Raw genomic sequence first — 24,613 nt, 5'->3', positions numbered from 1 at the left:
CTGTGTAACTGACACTGTGTCAGTTACACACAGCCCCGGCAGCTGGAGGCTCCAGTCCCCGCGGCTCTATTTAAGAGCCGGGCTGCCGGAGCGCTACCGGCTTCGGGCAGCCCCGTGCCTCCAGACCCTGCGCCCCCAGCCGGGCACTTCCCCTCCCGGGCTCCAGCGGCGCAGGGTCTCCAGGCACGGGGCTGCCCGAAGCCGGTAGCGTTCAGGCAGCCGGGCTCTTAAACAGAGCCGCCATTTTCCCGGACATGTTCCGCTTTTTGGCAATTCCCCCCGGACGGGGGTTTGACTGCCGAAAAGCCGGACATGTCTGGGAAAAAGAGGACGTATGGTAACCCTAAAATATGCTGATTTCAGTTACAACACAATAAGTGTACAGGGCTCACTTTGTATTACAACAGTGCCATGTGGACGCTTGTTCCCACTTTCAGGTCACATTGCAAATACGAAGCGAGCAGTATTATCTTCTGCAAATGTAAACAAACATGTTTGTCTTAGCAATTGGCTGAACAAAAAGTAGGACTTGTGGCTCCAAAGTTTTACTTTTTGAGTGCACTTATGTAAAAAAAAATTCTACATTTTTAAGTTGTACTTTTATGATAAAGAGACTGCACTACAGTACTTGTATGAGGTGAATTGAAAAATACTATTTCTTTTGGTTGTTTGGTTTTTTTACAGTGCAAATATTTGTAATACAAAATAAATATAAAGTAAGCACTGTAAACTTTGTATTCTGTGTTGCAATTGAAATCAATATATTTGAAAATGTAGAAAAAAATCCAAAAATATTTATAATAAATTTAAATGTGTATTCTATTATTGTTTAACTGTGCGATTAAAACTGCGATTAATCGCAACCATTTTTTAATCTCGCTATTAATTGAGGGTTTTTTTATCATTTAGATATAATCAAAGAATATATGGCTCATGTTCTATAGATTTAAAGACTGTAAGGGATTTTGTTTCATTTCTTTGAAAATGGTCGTTGCACCCTAGAAGTCGTAAGAATTGTATGGCACTAGAAGGAAAAAAGAATGTTGAAAGATATCTAGCTAGGGTATAATTTTAGAATATTAAGAGAAATTGCTTAAAGAGGGGGATCCCAATGAATAGTCAGGACAAATAATGAAATACAATCTATTAAATGAATTAAACCATCTGACTGAAGGAAGCATGAAATAAATTTGTTATACACTGATGCCATCTATTGCACATCAATGGAAGCATCAGAGAAACAGAGACAGCAGAGAGTCAGTGGGCAACTGATCTACAGAAATCAGAGGGTGGCCCCTTCCGAAGAGCCCTGAAATCAGGGTATACAAAACTGAGGTAACTGTATGGGACCCCAGAGTTTTTCCAGTAGAGCATTAAGCAGATCTCACTGAACTCCTCTCTCCTTCTTATTCAGGGTCACAAGACCAAAAGTTGACTGAACTCGCCAAGAAGCTGCAGAATCCTCACTGTGATCAACATCTGGACCAGTTATGTAGAAAGGATTCTCCCTTATTTCAGCGTTAATAGGATAAGAAGTGGTTGACCTATTACCACACTTGTGGTTCATTAAGAATATTTAATCAATTGGCTACATATTAATCAACAATTAGGATTTCCTGTATCTTTGATAAAGGGCTGTGGTTGAGTCAAGATTTCAATGTTTTTATTATTAATACAATACAGCAGGGGTCAGCAACATTTGGCCCGCGGCTCGCCAGGGTAAGCACCCTGGCGGCCCAGGCCAGTTTATTTACATGCTGACACGGCAGGTTCGGCCGATCGTGGCCCCCACTGTGCGTGGTTCGCTGTCCCGGGCCAATGGGGGCGGTGAGAAGCGGCGCGGGTGAGGGATGTGCTGGCCGCGGCTTCCCGCCGACCCCATTGGCCCGGGACGGTGAACCGCGGCCAGTGGGGGCCGCGATCGGCCGAACCTGCCGCGTCAGCAGGTAAAAAAAACTGGCCCGGCCCGCCAGGGTGCTTACCCTGGCGAGCCGCGTGCCAAACATTGCCGAGCCCTGCAATACAGTATCTCTGAAATACTTGGTGGTAATAATTTACAATACGGGTAGAGTGGAAAAGACGTAGAGAACCATACTACAGAACAAGACAGTACTGACAAACTCGTGGTACTGCTCCACAGAGGAGCTATCTGGGGCACCCTAAACTCAGAAATACACCCTGAATAAAGGCCAGGTAAGCCACAGAGAGCCAACTTTGTTTTAAAGACACATTTTTGGTTGAAACAAATACTTACATTTTTTGTTGGTGGAGGTAAGTAAGTGTGAGTGCCATAATTTAAATTATAGTATTTATCTGTCACCTAACAATCCCAGACACAATCCTAAATATTTTATTTGACTTCAAAACTGGACCTAAAAATGTTCTGAGTTTTAAAATAACAAAATCAAAACTGGGCATAAATTTAGACTGGATCCAAAATGATTATTTTAATCCTCTCTACCCCATTTTTCCACCAAAGGTAAACACAGAATGGTATGGAGGAAAATTACTACTTACTTTCTAAGGTTGTTGAGCACCATGATGTTGGCATACATGTAATACAAATAATAACTATATGGAGGATTCTTTTCACTGGTCCAGATCTCAGGGTTAGGACTTCTGTTAGAGAACATGTGGTCGGTATGTTTGGACTCATCATCAACACTGTCAAAGCCAGTCACCTATGAAAAGGGATTCATAAGAACCTTTTTTTTTTTTTTTGAATAAGCAAGTTTCAGAAGTATCAATTCTAGTTTTATTATAATATTAAAATATCCACCTCCACCTGTAAGTACTTGCCCTCCTTCAGTCAGCAATCCTGCCACTCTGCTATTCTAGAGCATCGTTCCAAGATGCACAGGATGCAGAAGGCAGTTCTTCTGTGATGTGTGTCATAACAACTGAAGCAGCAGTTCTACTCCATGGCTAGAACATTTGCTGGAAATTTTGGAACTGATCAGCTGCAGCTTTCAAAATTAAACTAATGTAATTATGTAGCTTTACATAATCCAAATTGGTATTAACATTTTGTGCATACTTTATTAAAGCTGAATCATCGATTTAGTAGTCCTTTCTCAACATGAAGGCAATTGACTGGACAAATTAAGAGCGTGAGGTGATATGGACATATATTAAGAAGCATAAGTGTTTTTCTTTGATTGCTGAAGTACCACTATGAAGGTCTTTATTGTTTAAGGAACTGAGTTTTTTCAAATAACTTTTTATTCTGCAGGGAGACAGCAAAAGGGGCTTTTGTGGTGCTTACCAGAGCTTCTTGCTCTTGCTCTCTGCACTAGCATGAATGTAGATTCACTACTCTCTTCTACAGACAGGACTATTGGAAGGAGTCCTGTGCTGCTTCCAGGTTAAATAAATGGTGGTTTCTTGTCACCACATTCTTACCTATATTTTTACTGAAGCATATGAGTGTTTAAAAAATATTAACAGCTATCTTCACAGAAGGGTTTTTATTAATAATGTCAGTGGCTTTCACCATCTCCCCTATACAGAAACTAAAAATCTAATTGTGAAGAGAGGATCCATTTGGAGTAAGGCACAGAAGAGCCATACATACTTACGCAAAAAGAAGAACAGGAGTACTTGTGGCACCTTAGAGACTAACAAATTTATTAGAGCATAAGCTTTCGTGGACTGTGGGCTGTAGTCCACGAAAGCTTATGCTCTAATAAATTTATTAGTCTCTAAGGTGCCACAAGTACTCCTGTTCTTCTTTTTGCGGATACAGACTAACACGGCTGCTACTCTGAAACCTGTCATACATACTTACATATTTGAGGAAGAGGTGCAGCTCCCTGTGATCTTTGGGATTGATGGTTGCCTCAAACAGAGGTAAGAAGATGTTCTCTAACATTTTCCCAAAATTAGCCAGAAGATTTTTTGACCTAAATATGTCACTGAAAGAAGCAGATATACAACTGTAACTATTTTTCATTAATCAGCCAACTTTTTTACTCCCTGACATCCTCAGAAAACATTTTAGGGTCTCATTCTGTCTGGATTCAGAAATCCAAAGCATTTATCACATGGTTGGTGCTACACAAATATATATTTTGGGACCAGGGCTGTCCTTTATTTTCTTTCTTTGTTCTGTGTCTGTACAGCACCTAACACAATGGGGTCCTAGATGCTACTGCAGTGTCAATAATAATAATAATAAATATCAGAGGGATAGCTGTGTTCATCTGTATCCACAAAAATAACGAGGAATCTGGTGGCACCTTAGAGACTAGCAGATTTATTTGGGCATAAGCTTTCGTGGGTAAAAAACTCACTTCTTCAGATGCATGGCGTGAAAATTACAGATGCAGGCATAAATATACGTATATTTATAATGTATCAATCATGAGAATAAGTAACCCATTTCCTTAAAGGAATCCAGGCACTGAAAGTGGAAAGGAGAGGTAATTGTGTGATTCAGTTTTCCAAATGAAGCTATTGCAAAGGAAAGTAAAATGTTCTGTCACTTTGTAATACTGAAGTTTCTCTTTTGATAGTCCCAGTTTGCATGACTATTGCAAGGGTCATCCCCTGATTTATAATGTTGTGCAGGAAAGTTAAAGGAGAAGAACTCTCTCCCCAACAGGGCCGGCTCTGGCTTTTTTGCTGCCCCAGGCAAAAAAGCCTTCCGCCGCCCCCCGCCCCTCGGCGGGGAGCGCGGCGAGCCCGGCCGCGGGCCCACTCTCCCCAACCGACCGGAGCGTCGGAAGGAGGGCGGCGAGCCTGGCCGGAGTGCCGGGAGGAGGGCGGCGAGCCCGGCCGGGGCCCCGCTCTCCCCGACCGGCCGGAGCGCCGGGAGGAGGGCAGCGAGCCCAGCCAGGGCCCCGCTCTCCCCGACGGCCGGAGTGCCAACGGCTGGAGTGCCGCTGGGAGGGCGGCGAGCCCAGCCGCGGCTCCTCTCTCGGGCCGGAGCGCCGCCGGGCGCCCCAACAGCCCCAGTATGTTAAAAAAAAAAAAAAAAAAAAAAAAAAAAAACCCTGAGCGCCGCCCCCCTCCAGGTGCCGCCCCAAGCACATGCTCGGTAGGCTGGTGCCTGGAGCCGGCCCTGCTCCCCAATGAGCAATATGCTCAGGGGTAGCTATGCTATGCTGACAACTCCTCATACTAATTTTCCAGCTGCCTAAATTCAAAACATGCAATTCAGCCACCATCTACTATGACAAATATGTATGGCAAAAGTCATTAGTTACAGCATACATCGCTTAGTATAGTAGTCCCTAAGGATGCTAAAAGATTGGGTGAAAACTGATATTGATTTAATTTTGTAATTTATAATTTGTTTTGGTTGAAGTAACATGTTGATTGAATCAATTAGTCATGATCTTGCAGAAAACTCTCTGACACAAAGTTTGGAAAGCATTTCCCTCTCCTTATGCAGCATTTCTGGAATCAGATTCTGACTGTTTCAGTAATCAAAACTGTAAGTGATATTTTGACCTGCTTTTGATAAAAAAATCTTTTCAACATTAAAAAAAAGTCATTTGAGTTAGATGCTTGTAAATATTTTTGGAGGAAGTCACTAGTTTTGAAAAGCCCGAAGAAGAATAAACTTTAGTCCCACAAAGGAAGCCTGCAGTATTGAAGCAGCCATGCAATTAGCCACAAGGAAAATTCCCAGATATTTTTATTTAAAAAAAAAGAAAAGAAAAGAAAGAAGTACAGGACAGCTGGTAAAGCTAAGGGGATAGTAGAAGAGAAAATGTGTCTTTTTGCAAGATTTTAATCTGTTCTCATTACCAATAACTCCTGCTTACTTACTAAATTCTGGGAACCTGAATTATCCAGCGTATGTTGGGTGAATAAACTTTGTGTTCAATGAACCATATTGCCAAATTCTGCCATTCATCTGGAGACCGCCCATAAATGGATAACCGAGGTTCCATATACTGGTATTTATTTTCTTCTAGCTCACGAGCTACTTCCTATTGGAGAACAACTCATTAATGTTTGCTTATGTAAGGACACAACATACCATGCACAGTTAGTGTTGTTTTTGTCTACCACACTTTTTTTCTCAGACCTGCTCTACAATGGAATGCAGCCGATCTGAGTCTGGCAACTGTTAAACATAAAAGGAATCTCTTGTCATTCCTGCTAAACTATCCCAGTTAGCATGCAGGAAGGAATGTCATTTAGTGGCTAACTTTGAAATCTTTAAAACAGTGTGGATTTAAATGCAACCTTTGGCTTCAGAGGGCCTTCCCTGTGCCTTGTGGAGTCACTTACACCACTATATCCTGCATGTAATCAGAATGATAGCATTTTGCACCCCCTTTACACTGTTGTAAATGACTACACAGTGTGCAGGACAATGGAGAATCAGGCCCAGAATATGTATGTCAATTGCCTCCTGAAAAAGTTATGCTATTAGTTTTAGTCAAACACCTGTGTAGGTGTGGAAAGAAACTGAGTAATGCATATGCAGGTGGCCTCTCCTCCACACTATTTTGTTGCAAGAGGACTTTTGCAGCAATTGTGTATATATACCATTCCTAGCTTCTCAGTCTTTAATTTCTAGTGCTGAAGGCTCCCTATCATGTCCTGAACCACAATGTTCTACCACTGGTTGCTTCCCATTAATTTGTAACTGCACAAGATTGGGGAGGCTTGGAAAAGCCCAAGCTCCCCTGCAAGTTAGAGCATGTACAATTATACAGGAAACAGCAGGCAGTGATTGGCTCAGCAGAGGTCTCTGTCTGGTAACTTGGTACAGTGGCCTGAAGCCTTTGGAAATCTCCGAACCACTGTACATACTGTAAATTACTTCTACAAAATACTGTGCCATTACAGCTGGAGAGATACAAATAAGGGGCATCACTTATGGGGCAAGGTAGGCAATCCCCATCCCCCCCAACTTTTCATAGGTATATATGCTCCATTATGTCTTTCTCCCTCTCACACACATCACACACACACAGACCTTGCAGGATATGTAATCGCCTTTTATGTTTCTATATGCTTACAAAACTTCCTCTCTCTCCTCCAGAATTTTTCTGAAATTATATCCCTGGTACAAATCTTATTTACCTTGACCATACGAGCAAAGTATTCACCACCAAGGTAGTTTTCAGTTTTCAGGTACAAGTCCCTTAGCTCACTGGCACCAACTGGATTGTACTTGGAGTTAAATTTATCGAACCGATGAAATGTTTGGCGACCCTGGAGGAAAAAAAATCTCAGTATAGGTATCCAAATACTAGTGGTTAGGAAATACCTAACCATGTTATAAATCAAATTAATATATTTGTTTTCTACTAAGATTGTTTTCTAGTCACAAAACTGTTAGGAAAGAAACAGCCTAAGTTAAATCCTTGTTTACAATATAGTGACAAATAATTTAAGCACTGGGTGTATTTTTTTTTTAAATATCATTCAATGGATGCAGCAAAAAACTCTTTCCCTTCCCTTCCCTTCTCCCCAAGCAGTTTGCACTCATAGAGAGCTGATTTTTCTCTATTTTATTTGTTGAGGGAATAGACTTACAGCATGGACATCTAAAGAGTCTACAGTGAGGTCATAAGGATCCATGTGAAGGCTCTCAAACACTTGCTTTAAAGTCATCTTCTTGCCTTCTTTCTCTGCAACAATCCGATTTAACTCTGTTTTGTAAGTGCGCTTAATAAACTTCAGCAAATGTTTCTGATTCATGCAGGCAGCAGCATGGATATGAGTATCAACCTGAAATAAAAAAACAGATTACTCTTGTTTAGCAGATAGTACATGCCCTTTATCTATCCAAGTACCTGTGTCATACAGAATTATAAAAATGTCACACAATATTTCTCTTTAGGAATCAGATGGCATGGGATATTACATCCCTCAAAATGTTTCAGCTCCTGGGTCCCAAGGGGTGAGGGAGAGGGGGAAGGGTTACATTAAATTAACATAGTGCTTAGTGAATATTTTTTTAAGGGTATCCTATTTTTCCACAATTTTAAACTAGAACATAAAAACCACTGATAGATTAAACTAAAGAGAGATGATAAAAAACCTGGAACTCTTAGGACAACATCCTGCCCCCCATCCCCAATGGAAGAGAAGTTGAGTAACAGGGTTGTACACGGATGATCTCTTTCCAGGGCTAAATAGAATCCTTCCCCTCGCGCTGCAAAGTGGGAGAACTGCTGCTTCACAGGCATTCTGTGCAGTCGCAGGCATACTGCTGCCAGTACAATGCTGTAATCCTTCACTGTGTTGTAGAATAGCTGCTGGATCTGTGTAGTTGCGCGTGTCCTCTTTCCTCATCTGTTCCTCTCCCGCACCATTCCAGACTCTGGTGTGTGCTTCACTTGGGCGATCCCTTCCCTCCATACAGTGGAATGACAGTTCTACTGTTGTCAAGGATCTTCACAGTCACAGCAGAGCTTGGTATGAGATAGGATTTGACCCGTAACTGATATTAAGAAAATGGCTTTACCTTTTGAGGACCCATTTTGTAATGTATATACCACCATATTATTGGATCCATTTATGAATCACTGATGTCTTTGAGCATACTACTAGGGTGGTTGTGGATTTCTTCTGACTTGAAGAGACTTATGGTCCTTAGCTGTTTGCTATTATGTGGCAAACAAACAGTAGCTCTGATATGCCTCTTCGACACACAAATAGCTGAGGCCATTGGAGAGAAAACACACAAGCCAAGCACTTTATTCAGAAGTACTCAGTAGTTTTCCAAGTTTCACTATAATGCAGTGATGCTGGCCTAACTGCAGGGCTAGAGTGTAGAGCTTCTTTAACCTCCTCTTGCAATGAGAGAAAATACAGAGGGCCACAGAGCTTGCTTCAGGGAATGCCCCTTCCTTTGTGAGACCCTAATTCTGCCTAGAAGTTTCAGAATGTCTTCGTTTTGGTTACAGAAACAAATACTCTCAAAGGGTTTGCTTTCCAGAGATGCTAAGCAGCCACATCTCACTTCCATTGGAGCATCGGGTGCTCAGCATTTCTGACTATCAGACCCAAGAGCTTTACTGATGGACATAAAATAATCCATTTGGGGTTTTTCTGTTCAGAAGGAAAATAAACCAGCAATAAAATTAGCTCAGAAGTAAACTTGCAGGAAGGCCATCTATTTTACTCTTCATCAGGAATATTAGGCAAAATGACAGTCCATTCAAAAACTGTGCAAATGAGTATGCAACTAGTAGTAGCAATTGCTATAACAGACACGCAGTTAATGTCCCTGCCATTTATACCTTTCACACAATACAAATTATTCAGTAGGAGGTGAAGTATACTGGGATCCGAAAACATTTTGATTTCCTGAGCTTTCTGACACTCCTCTCCTGCAGCACCCCAGGAATCGTAGGGAGCTTTACATTCTTCTGTCCAGGAGATCATACTGCTACTGTGCCTGCTATGAAGACTACTTTGCGACATGTAACGTAACATATTCAAAGTAACAACTGGGGACTTTATTTTTCAGCTTTCTTCTTCAACTGCATGTGCAATACATGGGGGTGCATCCAACTTGAACACACAATGACCCACTCCCCTTGCACTTAGGGCTCACTTGTGCATAACTGTACAAGGGAGCACGGAAGAGGGAAGGGAATCGGGAGTGTTCCCCAAATTGCCCCCTCCCCTTGTTTCCCTGGACAGGAATTGGCCACGGTCTCCTTTGAAAGAGAAGTGCTGCTGTAAGTACTTGAAAGGGGTGGAGTAGTAATGGGGTCAGAGCTCTATTGAACCTGCCAGCAGAGCTGCACCCCATTAAGGAAGTGGCATAGTTGCTGTTCCAGAGTAGCACTTGGTGTGAACCTGCATGAGAAATTCTGGTTGATTCAATCCAAATTCCCCCTGGGGGCTTGTGCGGAAGTGTTCTTCCACACCACCTTCACCCCAGCTGGGCTGGTGTGAGATTGGGTCAATTAACCCAACAGGCTGTAGCTGCGAGGGAGTCAGGCTTGGCTGATAAGCACTAATTGAAGATGAAGCCCAGCTGGTCAGGAGCAAGCTGGGCTTCTATAAAGCCATGAGATTGACTGTAGAAGGCAGTTGCAAAGAGAGGATCCAGTTGTCCTCTGGGCACAGGGAGGTAGATAGGAAGAAATCCATGAGGCAGCAAAAGCCATAGGATCTGGTCTGTGGCAGAAGAGGTTTACCCAGAGGAGTTGTGGGAATGAACCCATGGAAGGTAAACATACCTAGCTATCACCTCTTCAGTCAGCATAGGTAATGTCTGGGCTGGAGAACTGTAGTGGCTCAGCAGTAGCTGTGCCACTATAGCATTTTAAGTGTAGATATGCCCTAAGTTAAGTGGAGAGCTGTTGAGTGTCTATGCTTATACTCTGACAAGCATAATGATGTAAGCAACAAAGCTATTTTTACTGCTTTAAATACAGGGGTATTTATTGTGCATTTAGCTGTATATTCTAGACCTCTCTGAATAAGAACTAACTTTCTGCTGTATGCTACATCACCTCAATTACCCATATAAAGTAACCACCTAGTTCAATATCGATCAGTACATGGCACATTTAGGGCCAATGGCCATCCGGCTTCTTTAGTTGCCCTATTATTTCCTGGCACATCCATTTGTACATGAAAACGCCCCACATCTTCATGCACAAGCTGAGTGTGTGTTTATGCAAATACAACAACTGCATTTGCAGACTTACTGTGGGCAGGCCAGAGAGTGTGTGTGTGTGTGTGTGTGCGTGCGCACCATGGCTCATGCTGGAAGGATGGCAGAAGAGATGTATTCTAATCAGAGCCTTGTTGGGGTTCACTCACCCCTAGGGCACCCCCTTGTGGCTAGGTCTGGGGATCAGCTCTCATCTGTTACTCGCTGGGCCGGCAGGCCCTCTCACTCTCCAGGACTCCGGATACTCTCTCTGATTCAGCCCTCTGGCTAGGCCACTATATAGTCGCCCCCTCCACCCTGCTTCTGGGGTATCACAGTCTCTGTGGACCAGCTATCTGCCTCATATCTCTAACAATCCTATGCCACTTCCCATCCGCTACTCCAGGTTCTAGCCCAGGGACCCTACAATCAGCAGGTAAGGTCTATACCAGGGGTAGGCAATGTATGGCACGCGTGCCAAAGGCGGCACACGAGCTGATTTTCAGTGGCACTCATACTGCCTGGGTCCTGGCCACCAGTCCGGGTGGCTCTGCAATTTGATTTAATTTTAAATGAAGCTTCTTAAACATTTTAAAAACCTTATTTACTTTACATACAATAGTTTAGTTATATATTATAGACTTACAGAAAGAGACCTTCTAAAAAATGTTAAAATGTATTACTGGCATGAGAAACCTTAAATCAGAGTGAATAAATGAAGACTCGGCACACCACTTCTGAAAGGTTGCTGACCCCGGTCTACACAGTCTCAACCTTTGCTGCGCTTTCTGTGGGAAGCACTGTCTACGTCAGCTCAGCATAACTATTTCTATTAGGGACATAAATTCATAGTGTAGACCAGCCCTTACAGATGCTCAGGGTGTTGAAAGATTTTGATTCTGGACATAGGCACCATGTTCACTGTCAATATTCTCTTGACCAATGAAATATTAGAAACTAGTTGGTTTGGCTGATTCACTGAGTGCCTCAGGTACAGTTAATAGATACAGTATGTGACCTAACTTCCAGGGAAAACTGTTAATAAACATAAAATCCAACCTTTAGCAAACCTGAGTAGAGTGTAGAATGCAACTCCCAGATGCTGTAGAACTAGAGGGGACTCAACCTCTTGTAATTCATAAACCTTGTAGATAACCATTCCCTTCTTTTCAACCCAAAAATGAACACACCTTTGTTGAAGGAAAAGATTGGAAGCTTTTTTACTTGCTGTCAAAGATTGTGACCGATTAGCAATTGAAGCGTCTTTAAAGTCACTCTACTCGGAAACAATTGTTTTCTCTCAACAATACATGGGTGATTCAAGAGGATCATGTAACGCCTCTAAGGTGTTCTCACTACTCTGCCACAGATGCCACCATATCTGAGCTAAGATCAGGAAGCCTATTCCCAGGGAAACATGACTCCACTCATTTTCTAAATCTATTCATTACCCAGTAGTGTGATCACTTTTCTGGCACCTCTGTCACTATTTCTGCCAGACAACTCCAGATTCTCTGGCTACCTCCCTGAAATATACCCAATAAATTTTGACCACCATGAGTGTGGCAAACTAACACAACAACATTTATTTGAGTATAATGCAGTCCTGAGCTTCTGGAATGTACTTGGAAAAGTGATCCATATACTGTACTGCATAATTTATTAGCACACATTTATGCACACTTTCAATTCAAAGTCTGAAGATGAAAATCAACTTGGATAAACCAGCTAAAAACAGAAACCTGAGTAAATATGTCCTCATATATGATTTTTGACTGGAATTGTGCAAGAGTTTGTCTTTGAATGCAGCATAAATTGTTTTGTAGAGCTGTATGATCAACCCATCCTCCCCGCTCCACAAACTTGGCTTTATTTGAAATTTCATCACAATAGCTATTTTTACCATAAGCATATGAAAATGTAACTGTGTATGTTACTTTTCCATTATGAAAGAAATCATTGCTCAAAAACAGAAGCCCATTTTCACTCAGATAGTGGTCTGTGTGTGTGTACAAAAATTGCAAAACTAGGCTCCTTTTTGAGGAGTTCTTGATACGGTGCCCAAAGTGTGCTAAGGGTTCTATAGACCGATCTAACAACAAGTCCCTGCCCCAAAGACCTTATACATTCTACCTTAATTACATCACATACAGACAATAGAGACAGGGAGGGATTCAATACAAGACTGAGGCTTTTTCTTCCTATATGTTTTCCAGCCTTTCCCATTTGACCCTTATTGGATCTGTTTCTTGTCATTTGCTCTCTGTCTTCAGACCTTGTCTCATGTCTCCTTTGACATCTCCTAAACCTTTTCCTTTTGGTGAAGAGAGTCAGAAAACTCATTGCAGAGTTTCCTTCTGTGAGAAGGAGCATGTAGCCCATGGTCTTCTTAATCTCACTACTTTATTCAAATAAACCAATAACCCTAATGACTTATGGAAGCTTCTGTTTGAACGTGGACTACACCTCATGTGAACTAAATGTCTGACCCAACAAACCCACTACCACCCCAAATGTTTCCTTTAAACTTTCAATTCTAGTGTGCCACTGATCAAAGAATTGCAGCACTCCCATTTGCCCTGCAGCCCTTCCTGTCAGAGAGCCAACTCTACTGAATTCGCATTGAAGGTTTTCCCCACAGGCCACCTCTCCTCCTCTTGACACAGGACTGCCTCTGAACCCTTTTGACCACCCTCTGCCATCCGAGCAGGGAGAATGAAATAGTAGTTCCTCCCACCAACCAGATAGGACAGCTGCAGTTGTATATCATCATCATCATCCTGCCTGGGTCTCCATGCATACCACATCCTCCTGCTCCCCTCACACCTAACCTCCTATGTCCACTTGCCTCATTCCACCTCCCCTTGCTTCTCTTCCCTCCCACCTTTACCCCTGCCTCAGCAAAGCATGTTCCTCAGCTGACACACTACACACCCAATCCCCCTCACTAGCCAGCCATCTTCCACTGATTTCCATACTACTGTCCCCACTCCTGAATTTTCAAAAAGTTACAAATGAAGGGATTAACTCTCTCTTCATAATAAGCTTTTTCCTACACGGTTTGGCTTGAATCTGTCTCAACACCTTCTAAGTCATCAATAAAAGCAGTGTGTGGGATGGGGCAGTATGCGCGATGGGGCAGTCTGCCCCCTTAAAGGTAGTAGGGCCTAATGGTCAGCTCACCCCATCATTTGACATTGCTCTTTAAGATTTTGAAAGGTATGATATATGTACACATAAGGATGTAGGGGATAAGGACGGAGAGGAAGCAACTCTGGGAATAAGCAGTGCTTGGGTGGAAATCCCATTACTGTGCCTTTAAGGGCCCGGGGCCTTGCTGAGATGGTGAGGCAGACTACCCTCTCACCAAACCAACTGGGAATGAGCTGGGCAAAGGGGACCAGCATAAATGTTGCCTCCTCCCTCATAGCAGGTAGACACCAGTAGGAGAGGTCTGTGTCAGTCAGTCAAACAAACCTTCTGAGCCTGAGGACTAACAGAAGGGAAGAGACACCTAAGAATAAGCTGGCTAAGGCCCTACTGGTGACTAAATTACAATCCTGCTCCAAGGAGGAGAGGTGTGGACTTCTGGGTTAAGGAGAGAGTTAATGACTGCCTGAATTACCCAGCTCTCTGAGGAGGGCTGGGGTTGCTGCCTTGAGGAGAGACAGTGACTGTTTAACTGAAGTATACCCTGTTCCAGGAAGAGAGCTGGGAATTCCTGTTTTGTAAGAGAGAGAGCTGACCGCAACTCTTACATGGACCCAGAGTGGGGCAACTAACACAGTGAGTTACACTTGGTAGAAAGACTTTAAAAAAAAAAAAAAAAATCCCTGACCCCACACGGTGGGTACATGTCTTAAACCAATTTAGTCTGGGTAACTGAGTGAAAGAACATGAGGGGGCCAGGCGTGCAATGATACTACAGGGCTATGCTGGCGGCCTGCACCCCATGGCAAAGTTTTATACAGATTGTCTTATGTGCATATATTGTATATAAAACAACACTGTCACAGAGTTAAGTTGATGCTGTACATTTAGAACAGTTAATGATAAATATAGTCAGGTGTCTTGAGCAGCTTATTGATGGTAATATGTCTTTCCAATACTTAAGCCAGTGAAACCCTCAGCTGTAAACTACTTGGCTTTCTGGGTACATACACTTTCTCTTGTAAACACTGCTACCCTTCCTAGTAAGAGCTTCCTCCTACTTCCTGTGAAGCCAATGGGACATCTAACATTAACTTCACCTAAAGCAGACCTTAGGATAGGATCCCACAAGGTGGTAGCATGTGCAACTCCCATTGAGACCAATGAGAGATGAGGATGGTCAGCACTTTCTAGGATTGGGTCCTTATTCACCAACTGATTGTCAACGGGAAATGTGTAGTGTGAATAGACAAACAGAAGAATGCCACACTAAGCTCAAAAAACATAGTATATGGAGTATATGGGAATTGCAATCCACAGGGGGTTATAGAATTAAATAAAACCTGGTTTATATGGCTTAGTCCAATATCCTGTTAACTGTGCTACAGCCTTATAACTACTAAATAAGAAACTGGCAGCTATGGAGACTTAAGGACTCAAGCAGAAGCAGTAGTGCAAGCTCCCCCTCTCCCCAAACCCACTGCTGTGCACCAACCCTAATTTGTAAAGACATTCTTCTATGGGCTGCTTCAGCTTCTGTGTCAACTCTATCCTTGGATTTTCTGCTGAGATGGCCAAAAGAGGAATCACAGACGAGCAATACATAGTATTGGTGTTGGCTGTCTTCGCTTTAGTGAGGTGTACACTGATAAGCTGGGAGCTACAAAAACCCCACCAATTTCTGGTCGCTGCTAACCTTTGACACAATCAAACTAGCAATCTAGATATGACTGTCTCCATGTCCCTTTACTAGTTCCCATAATCATTTGCTTTGTCTTCCCTACATCCCTATGCCTTCCTTCAAAGGGCTGCAGCAGGTTGCAGAATTACCTCTAGAGTCTTGAATTCAAATGGTGTTTTCATATCATCCACATAATGGAAAAATCTCAGCTTAAATGAGGCCAGTGCTAGAATATTAGGTTTCTGGGACATAAGGTCTGAGGTGCATTAGCAAAGCACATAATAGGATTTGTATAACATTTGTAAAGCTATACTTTCTTCCCTAGCCACTAGTATTAGTGTCTCCCTCCAGAAGTATCGAGTTGATATGCTAACTTTAGAATGAAAAAGATGTTTTTAAGATTGGTAACTAATAGCAATATTGTTCATGATTAACAACTTGGTTGGACTTGCTTACATTATTTAACCCCAGAACCGGAAGACTTAAGAGGGATGAAGTGCTCCCTCTGTTACTGAGAAGGGGAAAAGCCAGCTGTTACAACGTTGTTTACCCTTAATTCCACCTACTGAGTTTTGCTGCTTTGGTTGGGATTTATTTACTCATGTGAACAAATCCCAACCAAAGCAACAAAACTCAGTAGGTAGAATTAAGGGTAAACATGAGACTTATCATTACTAGTCTATTGGATAGGAAGGAAGCTGTAGTTGTGATAGCTTGATTTTAGTAAGGCTTTTAACATAGTCCCACATGACATTCTTGTAGACAAATTAGGGAAATGTGGTCTAGATTAAACTTCTATAAAGGGGGGGGTGCATAATTGGTTGAAAAACCATATTAAAAGATCAGAGGGGTAGCCGTGTTAGTCTGGATCTGTAGAAAAGCAACAGAGGGTCCTGTAGCACCTTTAAGACTAACAGATGTATTGGAGCATAAGCTTTCGTGGGTGAATGCCCACTTCGTCAGACGCATGTGGGTATTCACCCACGAAAGCTTATGCTCCAATACATCTGTTAGTCTTAAAGGTGCCACAGGACCCTCTGTTTCATATTAAAAGAGTAGTTATCAATGGTTCACTGTCAAACTGGAAGGATGTATCTGGTGGGATCTTGCAGAGGTATGTCCTGTATCTGGTACTCGTCAATATTTTCAGTGATGTCTTGGCTAATGCAGTGGAGAGTCCACTTATAAAATTTGAGGCTGACTACTGAGCATATGTACTGAACTTGAAAAATGATACTCTATTGCTTAGCACAGATCTATAACACTTTCTTACTGCTTAGCAGTAAACAGGCCATTCCGTAAATACATCCAGGCTGTCTAAAAATACAACTGGCAATCTTTTTGAATTTAAAGGAGTGGATTTCCTTGCCTCTGGCAAAGATCATCCCCATTTCTGTTTACTGCTGATCCCTTGTTCAAACATACTTGTGAACAGCACATTTGTCTTTGATGCACCTGATTACACGAAGTGGAAGATATGCTTTGCTATAGGCACAGTTCCTCAATCATTCATTTAAGAGAATTCAACTGTAAGTCCCAAACCACATCTCTGCATTTCAATATGCCTTCCTTCCTCGTACGCCTTGACTAAACTAGCCATATTTGGACTTCAGTAGCACAGTCTGAAATAAATATATTATGAAACTGAGCAACGTTACTGGTATCAGTTTTTTTCCCCCAGGCTGGCTCATTTTCTTTTGCCGTTATCAGTCCTACACAGGAATGGGGTGTATGCAATTGTCAGTGGAGAAGATAAGAACTAGGTCTGGACTTGCAAAGGGAGGGATTGGTGAAATGGTCTGTTCCAACCAGATAGTAAACTCAGTTTATTTCAAGCCTTAAATTTGTTCCTAATCTATAATAAATCCGTCCATGTCTTATGGCAGAACCAAAGTAGGGCCTGGGGGAAAATGCTAAACTAAACTGTTATGAACCTAGTGACCTAACATGGAGTTAGACCAGAGGACAGATGTCACAGCATTTAGAAAACCACAATGAGAAGATAACAAGTATTGTTGGCTAGTATGACAATGAAACCTGTTTTTACTACCTTTCAGTTTAAGGTAGTAACTTCAATGGCTGCATTGAAGTAACCTCTTGCAGTATTTTTATGGCCAAATCCTGTACATGGATGTGCCTGTATAGCTTCTTTTTAATTCATTAGATAAAACCCTCCAGGTCATATTATGACAAGACTCCCATTAAAATCCATAAGATCAACATGCACATATGAGGACACAATCCTTGGCCCCAGTTCTGGCTGCTTTGCACTGCTGAGGCTGTGTCAAGCAGCTTGGAAGCTGTCCTAAAGGAGCAGCCAAGGATTCCCTCTGACACAAAGGAATTCTCTGGAGGGCAAAGCCAGCATAGTTGGTTCAATGCCCCAGCCTATCCTTTCCACACAGGGCTATGTTAGGGGCAGAGTACTGCAGAGGAAATGTGCCATGAGCAGGAGGGACTGGGACAAAGTGCACATGACTCCATCAGATTATTAGCTGCTCTAAGTTGCACCAAGAGCTGTTTCAGCTCCTGGTTAGCTCAGGATCAGGACAGTGAAAAGGTGGCACAGAACTCACTGCACCAAGTGGAATCTCAGTGAAGTTGAGGATTGAGCCCAGAGTTTGGCCTTCAGAGTGTGTCACTTCCCTAAGGCAAGAAGGTTTCTGAGCTGAGGCTGCAATGGGCCATCAATGAAGGGTTACATTTATAAACAAAATGTGTTTAGCTTTTAAAAAAAAAAAAATACAATATTGGAATATTAGCCTGTAAGCTAAATGTTTAGTGTGTGTGTGGTATTTACAGAGCATCTTGTTCATTCCATCTATATTTAACACAGAGGTTGTAGTGAATGATATAGACTAAAGGAGGACAACTGAAAATTCCATCACAAAGACTGTAGCATGCTAATAAACCCTTTCACACTTACCTTTCTCACGTTATAAAAGTCTCGGTGGGGATTACTCTTCAGTTCTTTAAATTCAGACATTTCATTTAGCATCTCATGTAAACTGAATTTAGATTCTAAAAAGTTAAGTCGTCTGTGGCAATATGTTTTTCTGCAAAAGAGAGATGATGTTTTAATTATGATCAAACTACTCAGATTTTAAGTTTTAAGAGTGTAAATTACTTTGAGTGAAACAGCCATTAGATTTATCCATATTTTAATAAGTCCCAGACATGCGATTTATCAGAGATCTATGGATGAAAATGGCTAGATATCATTATATCAGTGCCACAAGTACCTGTTCTTTTTGCTGATACAGACTAACACGGCTACCACTCTGAAACTTGATTTTTGTGGTTACCAATTAAGCCCTAAATTTGATTTGATACCAAATATGAAGCCAGTTAATAAAACACTAACAGAATGTGCTGGTAAGTTTGTTTGTTTGTTGTTTTTGTAATCGCCAAGAACTACAAGGACATTGAAGGAATGTATCTGGCCATGATTTACCCCCTTTTTGCATGCTATTTTTAACTTGTAATATTTTATCTCATCACTGTACCTCTGTGGAATTTCTAGTTCTTTCAGTTTGGTACATGATTTTTTTTGGGGGGGGGGGGGGGGGAGGAGAGTGTAGTACAAAAAAGTAAAATGTATTACCTAACAAATGCTACCACTCAGATGCTAAATATCACCATCGCACAAACAAACCACCTTCTTACACAATGGAAGCAACCTGTAAACAAAACTATTACAACATGGAAACGTAGGTTATTTTCAACCCGAATAGTTATACCTCAGGATATGATCTACTGTGAATGTGATTTAAGTTTTGGGTGCCTTTATAGATGGTATATGTATTTACCAGTATTTTATCACTGTCTTTTGCTTCTTTTCGAGTCTTATTCTTCTGTTTTTCACTCTCTCAAATTGCTTCAATTTCACCCTCTCTACTCCACTTTTTTTCTTGTTCTGTTTACCCCGATGTTTTTTCTCTGCACCATTTGTCAAGCCTAATCTATGGTATTTTTAAAGTGTGTCTGTTTAATAACTAGCCCTTCTGTAATGCCATTGCCAGGACAGTCCCCCTTATGGCTTTCAGGGCACAACTCCCTCCCACCGCAGGTATCTGTCTCTGAGGTCAGGGTAGTGGGGCTTTGACCCTGCAGCTAAAGAGCACTTTAGTCCTATCCCTTTCAGGGCACTGAAACTTTCAGTGGGACCCTGCTTCCAGTCTGGGCTTCCACAGATCCATTCCCAGGATCTGTACATCCCTTCCTGGAGAGCTGATCCAGCAGGCAAGCAAACACCATCTCAGGACTGCACCCAGGCTTCTTTCCCACCAAAAGAAGTAGAGCTCTGTTCTTTTCCCTTGGCAGGTCTGAAGTGGGCTAGATCCTCTTCTCTTATCTGCCCTCTCCACAGCTCACGCTTGTTGCAAGTGTAGTGGAGCAGGGCCAACTAGGTCCACAAGCTTTTCTTAAACCCTTCCTACCAGGGAGGAGCCTGTCAGCCTTCTTAACCCCCTCACTGTCAGGGGGGCCCTCTCTGCTCCATGACACCTTCTCTTTTGCTACTCTTCTCAGTCTTTCCTCAATGGAACACAAATCAAATAGTGTTGTAGTCAGTGAATCCATGATGTCTGAGTGAATTTGACATTAAGCAGAACACGTTTGCTCACTGTCAGAGGCCTGGGATAGTCGGGAACGTAGATGAGGAGATTTAAGGTGGCAAGGGTTAATGGCCAGCACTTAGCCAACTGGAGCTTGTCATCCTGCCAGCAGTCCAACCTGGAATGGAGATAAGTGCCAGCAAGGCAGGTGCCTGCAATGCAGAGATGGTTTGGTGTGGTTAGGCTAAGGGAAAGTTTATGCTGGTTACTGGGAAGACTTTCTTGTGGTTGGTTTGTGTTCAGGCTGGGGTGGGCATCAGTGTGGAAAAGCCTAGTCTGAAGAAGTGAAAAGGCTCTGGGGAGCTTGTTCCTGTTTTCAGTCTGGTAAATGTGGGTTTCAACAGAAACTCTAAAATTTAGCCTGAAGAAAGGGTTTGGACTGTTTCTCTCTTTGGCTTGCTTAAAGTGACAACATGTACCCTGCCAGAAGGAAGGGTTTAGAACTGCTCTTATTTTAATTTTTTACTCCATGAAAATCTCACTCACTCTCACTCTCAAGCTAGGCTAGCTTGTCACTTGTGAAGGATTTGGCCTCCCTTAAAGGGAGAGGATCTAGGGCATGTGGTGGTTGTGAGGCAGGCAAATGGCTTGGTAGGATAACCCAGACTACTGCTCTGTTTCAGAGTCCACATCTGAGACTCTAGGGAGCAGTATCCACTGGAGTGCCCCTCTTTTTCCAATATTGGGGCACTGTGAGGCTAATGTGAGCTCAAGTGCTCCTGACTGAAGACTTAACTACTGCATTTAATTTTTTTTAACATCAAATGCACATCTTCATTATTCAACAAGAAAGCTGATAATCCAATTATATAGTAATGGTGACATGCAAAGTTCTGGTTCCCACATTTCTAAAGGTTCAAGTCAGATTTGGCCTGAAATGTGTTTTATGTAAACTCGTTCACCCTTCACTATGCCTAGCATCCAGAGGCTAAAGACACACCTTTAGAGGGATACTGCTTTCACTTCTTCGGTTTTTCTGTTCATTGTAAGGCATTTTTCACTGTATATCCCACCCAAGGATGGTAAGACACTCAACAGATGTAAAGCAAATGCTTTGAACGTGAGCAGTCTCACAAGAAATTGCCGCTGATCTGTATTACCAGCTCTTTGGAAAAGCATGGTAGTAAACATACATACATTGGACCATCTGCAATCAGAGCAAGAACATGGCTGAGGTCAAGTGTGTAGGTCTCCAAATCAGGATATGGTAGACTCCGGGGCTCATTGAGTTTCATCATTTCTTTGTTCTCATAAACAAAGAGAATGCCTCCTTGCATTTTGACAATATAATCCAAATTGCCTGGAGCATCGTCAAGGTTGTAAGGATTCTCTAGTTTTCCTGGGGGTGGATGGAAATCTGTGAAATAAGCTTGATGTCAGAATTATGTCAGAAGTAACCCATTTTGAAAGGCAAAATAGTTACAGAAATAAATTAATATTGTTTCTGCTCTAAAGAGAGAGATTGATGAAAGATGGATTTGAAATCAATTAAATGCATGTTGGTAGTTACTCTAAAGGACCTATAGTCATAGCACAGTTGGCTTTTTCTGACCAGCTTCATTAAAATTAAATGCAGTTCTGATTTTATTTTATTTTAATAAGTAGGGCCTTACCAAATTCATGGTCCATTTTGGTAAATTTCACAGTTTTAGGATTTTTTAAATCTGAAATTTCACAGATTCAGATACTTAAGTATGAAATTTCATGGGGTTGGGCTGGTGGGGTCCGCAAGACTATTGTGGAGTGGGGTATTGCCTCCATTACTTCTGCACTGCTGGTGGCTGCAGCACTGCCTTCAGAGCTGGGCAGCCATAGAGTGGCAGGTGCTGGCCAGGCACCCAGCTCTGAAGGCAGCACCACTGCTAGCAGCGGCACAGAAGTAAGGGTGGCAATACCATACCATGCTACCTTGACTTCTGCCTCCAGCAACAGCACAGTGCTGCCTTTACAGCTGCACTCCCAGCCTGCAGCTGCAGGGCTTCATGCAGCCAGGAGAGGTTGTGCTGGAGGTGGGTCTGACCCAGCACCTGGAGCAACTTGTGCTGGGGACGAGGAAGTCACATCGCTCCCTTGCCCAGCCAGGACTTGCAGCTGGAGCCTGGCACATGGTAGGAGCCCCCAGCTGGGATGCCCCCAGCCCTGCCCCGCCCTGCCCTGGCTCTGGGCCCAGCGCTCGGGGTTAAAGAGGCCTTGGGTTGGCTGTCTGACCCTACCACGGCATTCTCCCCTCCTTCCCCCGCCACCGACCATGACACCTTGGGCAGCTGGTCACCCATGCATAAGGCCAGCCAGATCCCCCAAAAATGACAGCTCCCCCCCCCATAACATGCCACCTTCACTTCTGCCCTGCTGCTGGCAACGGCACTGCCTTCACAGCTGGGTGCCTATCCAGCTCTGAAGGCAGTGCAGAAGTACAGGTGGCAATACATGAACCCCTTACAATAGCCAGATTTCATAGAGGAGACCAGATTTCACATTTCGTTTTTCATGGCCGTGAATCTGGTAGGACCCTATTTACAAGCTATTAGCATTACCACCACCATATTATAATTCAAGGTATACCTATGCTCAATACAATTTCAGAAGACGTTTAAAAAAAAATTGGGGATGAAAGTACAGTTGAGATCGTTGAGTACTGACTACCTCTCCATGACTACTAGTCCCATTCCACCTTTTTGTTACAGTGGTTTTGGACATGTTTCACCACAAGTGAATCAGCGGTTCCAATACTGATACATCAGTCAGAAAGGAATAGGATACACTCTCCTCCTGCATAGGGCCGGTGCAAGGAAGTTTCGCACCCTAGGCGAAACTTCCATCTTGCGCCCCTCACCCCCAGCCGTGCGTCAACTCCCCACCCCAGCTCACCTCTGCTCCGCCTCCTCCCTGAGCACGCCACCCCCGCTCTAATTCTCCTCCCCTCCCAGGCTTGTGGAGCCAAACAGCTGATTGGCGCCGCAAGCCTGGGGGGCGGGAGAAGTGGAGCAGCGACGGCTTGTTCTGGGAGGGGGCGTAGCAGAGGTGAGCTGGGGTGGGGAGCCCTGCAGCAGCTCCCACCCGCCCTGAGGCACCCCTCTCCCCCATGACAGCTCCCCACCCCGGGGAGCCATGCAGCAGCTCCCCACTCCAGCTCACCTCTGCTCCGCCTCCTCCCCGACCACGCTGCCACCACTCTAATTCTCCTCCCCTCACAGGCTTGCGGCGCCAAACAGCTGATTGGCGCTGCAAGCCTGGGAGGCGGGAGAAGTGGAGCGGCCCTGGAACGCTGTAAAAAAAAAAAAAAAATTGGGGGCACCGCTTTTTGGTATCCCCAAATCTTGGCGCCCTAGGCAACCGCCTAGTTTGCCTTAATGGTAGCACCGGCCCTGCTCCTGCATCACGTCGTGCAGTGAGATAAGTGAGCATAAGAATGGCTGCACTGGGTCAGACCAAAGGTCCATCTAGCCCAGTATCCTGTCTACTGACAGTGGCCAATGCCAGGTGCCCCAGAGGGAGTGAACTCAACAGGCAATGATCAAGTGATCTCTCTCCTGCCACCCATCTCCACCCTCTGACAAACAGAGGCTAGGGACACCATTCCTTACCCATCCTGGCTAATAGCCATTAACTGACTTAACCTCCATGAATTTATCCAGTTCTCTTTTAAATGTGTTATAGTCCTAGCCTTCACAACCTCCTCAGGCAAGGAGTTCCACAAGTTGACTGTGCGCTGTGTAAAGAAGAACTTCCTTTTTTGTTTATTTTAAACCTGCTGCCTATTAATTTCATTTGGTGATCCCTAGTTCTTGTATTATGGGAACAAGTAAATAACTTTTCCTTATTTACTTTCTCTACATCTCTCATGATTTTATATACCTCTATCATATCCCCCCTTAGTCTCCTCTTTTCCAAGCTGAAAAGTCCTAGCCTCTTTAATCTCTCCTCATATGGGACCCGTTCCAAACCCCTAATCATTTTAGTTGCCCTTCTCTGAACCTTTTCTAATACCAGTATAACTTTTTTGAGATGAGGAGACCACATCTGTATGCAGTATTCAAGATGCGGGCATACCATCAATTTATACAAGGGCAATAAGATACTCTCTGTCTTATTTTCTATCCCCTTTTTAATGATTCCTAACATCCTGTTTTGCTTTTTTGACCGTCGCTACACACTGTGTGGACATCTTCAGAGAACTATCCACGATGACTTCAAGATCTTTTTCCTGATTCGTTGTAGCTAAATTAGCCCCCATCATATTGTATGTATAGTTGGAGTTATTTTTTCCAATGTGCATTACTTTACATTTATCCACATTAAATTTCATTTGCCATTTTGTTGCCCAATCACTTAGTTTTGTGAGATCTTTTTGAAGTTCTTCAGTCTGCTTTGGTCTTAACTATTTTGAGCAGTTTAGTATCATCTGCAAACTTTGCCACCTCACTTTTTTTACCCCTTTCTCCAGATCATTTATGAATAAGTTAAATAGGATTGGTCCTAAGACTGACCCTTGGGGGACACCACTTGTTACTCCTCTCCATTCTGAGAATTTATTATTTATTCCTACCCTTTGTTCCTTGTCTTTTAACCAGTTCTCAATCCAGG

The 24,613-nt window shown here is 43.1% G+C and overlaps 1 protein-coding gene across 4 annotated transcripts in view; it reads right to left on the bottom strand.

Annotated features, from left to right (window-relative positions):
• Positions 1-24,613, bottom strand: part of AMPD3 (adenosine monophosphate deaminase 3) — a 53,920-nt gene that overhangs the window by 11,371 nt on the left and 17,936 nt on the right. For all 4 annotated transcript variants that reach the window (XM_054025934.1, XM_054025936.1, XM_054025932.1 and 1 more), the window contains exons 5-11: positions 21,167-21,386; positions 18,340-18,469; positions 7,501-7,695; positions 7,045-7,176; positions 5,776-5,939; positions 3,788-3,914; positions 2,518-2,681 (exon numbers count right to left, since the gene is read on the bottom strand). In XM_054025934.1, coding sequence (XP_053881909.1) covers positions 2,518-2,681; positions 3,788-3,914; positions 5,776-5,939; positions 7,045-7,176; positions 7,501-7,695; positions 18,340-18,469; positions 21,167-21,386 — 1,132 coding nt within the window. The remainder of the gene's footprint in view (positions 1-2,517; positions 2,682-3,787; positions 3,915-5,775; positions 5,940-7,044; positions 7,177-7,500; positions 7,696-18,339; positions 18,470-21,166; positions 21,387-24,613) is intronic.

This window comes from Malaclemys terrapin, chromosome 4, assembly GCF_027887155.1.
Source record: "Malaclemys terrapin pileata isolate rMalTer1 chromosome 4, rMalTer1.hap1, whole genome shotgun sequence".
Classification (NCBI taxonomy): domain Eukaryota; kingdom Metazoa; phylum Chordata; order Testudines; family Emydidae; genus Malaclemys; species Malaclemys terrapin.
This window is presented reverse-complemented; position numbering and strand designations above follow the sequence as displayed.